This window comes from Alosa sapidissima, chromosome 19 (assembly GCF_018492685.1).
Source record: "Alosa sapidissima isolate fAloSap1 chromosome 19, fAloSap1.pri, whole genome shotgun sequence".
NCBI classification, from domain to species: domain Eukaryota; kingdom Metazoa; phylum Chordata; class Actinopteri; order Clupeiformes; family Clupeidae; genus Alosa; species Alosa sapidissima.
This window is the reverse complement of record NC_055975.1, coordinates 20126462-20133371: the sequence shown is the minus strand read 5'-3', so window position 1 is coordinate 20133371 and position 6910 is coordinate 20126462. Positions and strand designations below refer to the sequence as shown.

The 6910-nt window shown below is 42.3% G+C and overlaps 2 protein-coding genes across 5 annotated transcripts in view; one reads left to right on the top strand and one right to left on the bottom strand.

Annotated features, from left to right (window-relative positions):
* Positions 1 to 219: 219 nt before the first annotated feature.
* On the bottom strand, positions 220 to 3093 carry foxa1 (forkhead box A1). The gene is made up of 2 exons (XM_042071235.1): positions 2889 to 3093; positions 220 to 1993 (listed from the first exon to the last, which is right to left on the bottom strand). The coding sequence occupies exons 1-2, from the start codon at positions 2958 to 2960 to the stop codon at positions 758 to 760; spliced, it is 1308 nt and encodes a 435-aa protein (XP_041927169.1). The 5' UTR covers positions 2961 to 3093; the 3' UTR covers positions 220 to 757.
* A 1945-nt stretch (positions 3094 to 5038) lies between these two features.
* ttc6 (tetratricopeptide repeat domain 6) overlaps positions 5039 to 6910 on the top strand; it is a 44885-nt gene continuing 43013 nt past the window's right edge. For all 4 annotated transcript variants that reach the window (XR_006025270.1, XM_042071227.1, XM_042071226.1 and 1 more), the window contains exons 1-2: positions 5039 to 5220; positions 5661 to 6730. Coding sequence is in view for 3 of the 4 variants with exons in the window: in XM_042071227.1 (XP_041927161.1) it covers positions 5684 to 6730 (1047 nt within the window). In the remaining variant the exon portion in view is untranslated. The remainder of the gene's footprint in view (positions 5221 to 5660; positions 6731 to 6910) is intronic.

Here is a 6910-nt window from a genome sequence, read left to right as displayed (position 1 = left end):
GCGATAAGGACTTTGCATGGACGCATGACGTCGATAGTGTAATTAGAAGAATTACAACAATGTGAATACCGTGATCAGATTTTATTTAAACGAAATAATTTAATCACATAGAAAGAGAAAAGGAATAAGCAAAAACGTGAAAGGCTTCCCTGATTCTTCAGTGAAGATTCAATCTGTCTGCATAAAAGATGTCACCAACCACTGAAAGTATTTGCTTCATAAAGAAATACATATTTTTTTATTATTTCTAATGCAGTTTCAAGTTGGAATAAAGTTGTTTTGATACAAGACTGGGATTGAAACGCCTTTGTCAAAATGGTAAATAAAACGAAAAATGTAAAATATGCTAACAACATAAAAATCACTTGAAACAGGTGCTTTGTTTTTGTATTTTGTTTTGATTTCATGTTGTTTTGATTTTTTTTAACCTGCAGCACGCGTTCCACAACACCACATTGACCTTCATTCATGCACATTGTAACACACGGACACATTCGTCGTTAGAGACTACAAGTTTGGGGAATACAACATTATTTTACAAGTTCAAAATGGTTTAAATACACTTGCGATGATTTACATCTGGGGTATACAATCTTTCATGGAAACACGTTTACAGAATAGTTTATAATACACTTACACATTCTTACATTTGAAAGTAACAGTCCTTTGCACTGTGTGCATGCAAAAAATAATAATAAAATATAACATAAAATAAAAAGATTCTGTCGGTCCTCAGATCAGTAAAAATAAGAGGATACTAAGATGTGTTTAGGACCGGTCTGGAATACACACCTTGATAGTAAGACGCCTCTATTGCCGAAGGGTCCATTGTGGCTCTTCCAGCCATAGACGCACTGCCGAGGGGCAAGCTGGAAGACATCCCTGAGCCATAGGATGAATATTGCAGTGCTTGTTCGTAAGCTTTCATGTCCAGTTTGTGCTGTTGCTCCGATGAGGACATTAAATTATTAATGGAAAACGGGTGGTTGAATGAGTAATGGGGATCTTTAAGGTGCAGCTGGGTCTCATGGCCCATAGAATGCGGGGCCAACGGGATTGATGACAGAGACGTGGCCGAGCTGGCTGCGGGGTGCAGGGGTGGCCCGCTGCTCTTTAGTTCAGTGTGGTTACCGCTTCTGTCCAAGCTGTGGGGACTGGAGGACTGGTTGGAGCTGGAAATCGAGCTTGTGTCCATGTGCCCTGGTTTGGAGTTGCCACTGTCGTGCGCCGGAGAGCCAGAACCGCCTGTCTGGTCTTTCCTTCCCTCTGCTCCCTTAGTTGGAGACAACTTTTTCTCACACTTAAAGCGCTTCTGTCTGCGGAGGTAACAGCCATTTTCAAACATATTTCCAGAATCGGGATGCAAAGCCCAGTATGAACCTTTGCCTGGTTTATCCGGTGACCTGGAGACTTTGACGAAGCAGTCATTGAAAGACAGTGAGTGTCTGATGGAATTTTGCCACCTTTGTTGATTTTGGCGGTAGTAAGGGAAGAGATCCATGATCCACTGATATATTTCACTGAGAGTGAGCATTTTGCTCGGTGACTGCTGGATAGCCATTGTGATTAGCGAAATGTACGAGTAAGGGGGCTTGGCATGAGGGTAACTTCTTCTGAAGGTCTTGTTATCTCTTGCCCTGTTAATGTTAGTTTGGGCATAGGTCATGGGACTCATCGTGGGGCTCATACTAGAGTAAGGATTCAGTGCGCTCATGGAAGCTTGCTGAGCGGACATGGCGTTCATATTAGTGGGACTCAATGTGGTGCCCATAGGTGGTACTCCACCACTTATTCCATTCATTGCGCTGGAGGCAGTCGGCATCCCTGCCATGGTTCCTGGGCTAAGTCCTGCACCCAAGCCGGGGTTGGCATAAGACATGTTGAAAGAGCTGGAGGTCATATTCCCACTGGTGGACATGCTCATGTAACTGTTCATGCTTTGCACGGAACCCAATCCTGCGTTCATGCTGGTGTTGGTCATGGGTGAATATACCTGGAACAACAACGTTTGAACACTTCATGACTATATTATGAATTTGTCATATTATCCTATGACCACACGCCCTAAACGATATGACAACCTTGCACATCCATCCATATTATACTGATAATTTATTTTGATGTGCATCAATGAAATATTACTGTTATTCAACAAGTAGTTTTAACATTTTGAATTAACATTTCAAACAAAATTAAATAACAACGTAAGATTAAACGTAGTAGATAGGCTACTAAAAATGCGTTTCACATCTTAACTTAAACACTTATAATCTTGGACATAAATTAAACTCCAATGTAGTAATGGGTGTGCATGCCCTGCATGCGTAAAAGGTGTAAATGCGTAAAACAACTGATTAAATGCATTGTTTAAGAGTAGGATATCAAATGCAGTCCAATCAAAATAATTTAATCTCATTGCAGTTGATAAAGGAGGCATAACTATATGATTAATTGCAGAAATACTGTAGATTGGAGAAAACTGTTAGCCTGTAAAGTTACGGTGTTTCATTACCATAATTATATAGAAATGTTGGTAAATGACTGTTCTGGCACTAGAAAGGCGGCAAGCAAGTGTTCTGTGCCCATTGTCACGACTGGCACAGTAACGGCTTGTGGTAGGCCAACTGACGAGATCAGTGCTGCCCCCAAGCGAGTTCAACAGACTCATGCTGTTAAACGGGTCGCTTAGATGTGTTCAGATTCTACTTCTAGTTTTTTAAACGGACCTACTCCATGTGGCTAGCATAAAGAACATATCTTTAAATTCAGCATTAATATCAAAACAATGCATTTTTATGTATAATAATGAGTCTTCCGTTGTCTAGTTGTTCAAGCTACTCTGATTATTAAACAGTTCAAGTAAAAACTCATTAAAAGTTATGACAAACCTCTTGCGCGTCATTGTAATAGCTGGTCCAGTCGGGAGTTTCGTGACCTTCCATCTTCACAGTGCCCAACATTATGGTGGAAATCCGCAGATGGTCAACATGCAGTTCCCAGACCCAAGTTTTCAGAGAAATATGTGTCCAAGCTTATTGGTGCGCTGTCACCAGCGGGATGTGGCTTGAGGGGGTTCGTCAAAGTGAGGAAATGTTGAATGCACGGTGACTTGAGAGCGGTGTTCGAAGATCTTCCCCCTAGCTGTTACGTAGAAAATGGCACATCCCACTTTCCCCTGTTCGTTTGGGTCGCTGTGGTGACACCTACATGCGCTTTGCAACTGCTGCGTCTCTTTCCGATAAAATCATTTCATTGGATAAACGCACATATATAAATACATATAGCCTAAACGAAACATAAAATAATATAGAATTTAATTATTCTACGCATAAGTCAACACATGTTCCACATATGAATCTTTAAAAGAGTGTAACACCGACAACATAGCATACAACGACAGACAACCAATTACAAGTCTATTAAAAATAATTTGCCTTGGTCCTGAATTTTAATTTGGTCATGTCCGAAACATCAGAGAGAAACCGAGCAACTGAGGATTTGCCGGCCTAATTTACTAATGCTTAGGCTACTAGTAGGCCTACTGACTATTTGAAGATGCACTCTCACACTCTCACAAAAAATACAATACAATCACGGCGTAATTGTGTACGAACAATTCACATTTTATTCATGTATATTCTCAGTTGTTTGGCATTCTGCATCCTTAGGCCTATTCTTGTTCTTGTACAAATACAAGGGAATGTGTGACGCAAAATTCCCAGGGCCTGACATATTTACAGATAGCCTTTGTAAAAGCGCCTGAAACAGAAAAATGTGCAGAGGAGTAAATTGTGTTTTTGCATGTGTCATATCCTCAGAATGTAAGCCAAAGTGCATTTACCTGTCATTGTTATTCTGACAAGAAACTGTGTATCCACGCCTACAGTTGCCAATACAAAAAAATCAAACATTGTTTGGCACAATGACGTCAGGAAAGCAGGTAAGTTACCGTGAATAGCCTAAGCAGGCTGTCAGTTCTACCCAGGCCAAGCCTACCACAGTTTAAAGGGGATTGGTTACTTTGCATTGTAGGAGTTTTTTTGTGATCAAAATGAACACTGAAAACATATGCTTTGTTTTTTTGTCTGGTTGTATGCAGTGGTAGGCTATATGCAATTTTGTAGTGGGCCTGCGTTTTTTCCTGTCAGAGATGGGCCTAGCTCTTCATGAAAAAAATATGACGACATGCCGTAAACTGTCATTCCGATCGGAGCACATAATTTGATATGCACTAATTTTCTAACACACACACACACACACACACACACAGTGGTTACTGAGAGAGAGAGAGAGAGAGAGAGAGACTCCCCAGTCGCGTGCTGTTGCTGACATGGATTTACAGTTTCCCAACCTGTAAACCCGTTAATGAGCGAATGACATCGATAATTATCCACTTCTAGGGGATTATCTCCAAGTGATCTCTAACACCATTAGAGCGGACAAATCGATTTAGCCGAACCATGAAGCACGGGAAATTAAGCCTGGTGGTAGGCACTCAAAGGATGCGCGTAGACAAGTCTCCTACGATCCTACTCAAATGCCCATAAACAAATGACTAGATTAATTGGCACCTGAATTCTAAATCATGACTCTCAACCAGGGGATGGTTTGCATTTTATAGGCTATTTAGCCGGTCCTAATATTTAGAATAGATCAACAATGTGACCCTGCTATAATCAAGGCACAAGTCTTGTTTCTGACAGACCACAGGTAAATTTGTATCCTGTAATGTTCCCATATAGGCTTTGGTTATATTGATTTCCTGATCGTAGATATAGCCTAATTTCAGCACATTTCTCAATCATTATTTTTGTTTGTTAACGTTTGCCAATGTTTTGACAAATGGCAAACCTTGTATTTATTTATTTTCTCCTAAATAGTACTTAAAGCACGGAACGTGCGAAAGCGTCGGAAATATTGTAGGCCTATCACTAAAGCTTGTGGTGGGCCATCTTCGCACGCGCAATGTTACGCAAAGATTCTAGAATCTTTGATGTTACGTTTCACTTTTTTCCCAGGAAGTTCTTCAGCTCCTCGCCTGTGTGCTTTGGTTGCTAGGAGATGCAGGTCGTTTTACTGAAAGTTAGCATGCACAGTAGTTTAGGCTCACCAGTAACGTTAGCCCAGTAGTCCCACTGAAATCAATTCACTATTTATCCTACTGAAGTAAAACAGCTTTATTAAATCCTTGAAGACATCTTTGAGAACATTTCTTAACAGGTAAGTGGGCTATAACTTGTCCACTAGGTTACTTGACACGTCATTTTAAAACATCGTCACAGCTGAAGTGGTGCAAAATATGAACTTAATTATGGTCCTGCAGAAAGTGGTCTATACACTATGGCTAATATTTTACTAAGTTAGAATGTCGTTCCGTTGTGAATTCTTTATGGGTTTATGGGTTAGTATATTTTGATGTTGTAGCCTACTTGATTTGACAAGGAGAAAATCAGCTTAGCTATAGCTGCCTAAGACACAGAGTTACTCAGATGTCAGGACTGATAGGCTAAACACTTCTCTCTGATTCCAAATAAGCTAAGCCTACATATTTAGTAAGAGATAGAAGAAAAAATAATAAATAGGCCTAACATACTATACTTAAAAAAACGCCAGTCATTTATTCTTTCCTTTCTTTCTGTCACACAAACACTCTCTAATAGGTAGCCTACCTTAAAAGGGAAATATGCCCAGTAAAAAGGTAATACTGAAGCCCTATGATGAGCTGAGGATGAAGAGGGAAGTAGAAGTGCTTCTCAAGAAGTCCAAGATGGAATACCAGCAAATTAAGGCCAAGCGGTTGCAAGAAAAAAGTAGGCCTACCAGCCTTACCTTACCTTCCGACTGCTGTCATTGGCAGGGGTCAGACCAGTTACCTGTGACCTCCGAAGGTGCAGACCATGCCTCACCGAAACCACTGGAACCGCAGAGTCTTATGTCACCTGGTTTTATGGAGTTCAGAGCGGATCTTTTGCCATCTCCGCCATCCTCTGTTCTCCTCCCTGATAAGCAAATGTCAGTCTCACCCAGTCAAGAGAGCCCGCCTCAGAGCACTGGTGAGGAGAGGGCATCTAAAAACCCACTTGTGAATGCTCCTGACAGCCCTGTTGTCTTCAAGCCAGCTATAGCTCAGCTCGCCGGCACCACCAAAGCGGTGTCCATGTCACAGAGGCCGCAGCCTCCACCTAAACCCCGATCAGAGAGGCCCCCGACAGAGGCCAAGGTGCGCAAGACGCACATCCGCTCTGTGCAGGCACTTGCCCCCGGGACCAGGGTGGCAAAGGCATACACGTCACAGCACCTGTTCCAGCGAGACAGCCTCACACTGAGCTCTGATAACTTAAGTGAGAGCAACAGCAGTGATGATTCAGGCTCAGGTCAGTCCGCCAGAGCCCACCGCGAGGTGAAGAGGAGGAAAAGAAGGAGAGCACGACCTGCACGTTCACCAGAGTCGGACAAAACACCCCTAGGCCAGAAGACAAAAGGACCCATTATCCCCCACAGTGTGAAATCTGCCACAGAGCTTTTGGAGGAGGCCAGGAACATCGCTGGCAGAGAGGTTGAAAGTCAGGAGGAGGCTGCAGCCAAAACTTTGGTGAGGACATGCCGCCGGACAGTCGACGAAATCATAGTCTCCTTACAGAGTGGGACCGTTGCCTTCTCTGCCTCTGGTAATATGATCAAGGAGCTGATGAAACAGGTGCTCGGGGATGACTACTTTGCGGACAATGAGGTAAGCCCAATGTAGAGATGTGATGCTGCAGTTTGTTCTCTATTTAATTATGGGTTACACTTGTCAACATAAGAGTGACAGTATCGACATAAGAGTGACATGACGTTGTCATGAACGTGTCATAAACAAGTCATAAATGTTTACGGCATAATGCTTCTGTCATTAAGTGTCATTCGGTTT

What these genes read in the sequence shown, in the direction of transcription:
- foxa1 (XM_042071235.1), bottom strand. Translation starts at nt 2,960, where the DNA reads ATGTTGGGCACTGTGAAGATGGAAGGTCACGAAACTCCCGACTGGACC. An exon ending in ATTACAATGACGCGCAAGAG is followed by an intron (nt 1,994 to 2,888) that starts GTTTGTCATAAC and finishes TTGTTGTTCCAG; the next exon opens with GTATATTCACCCATGACCAA.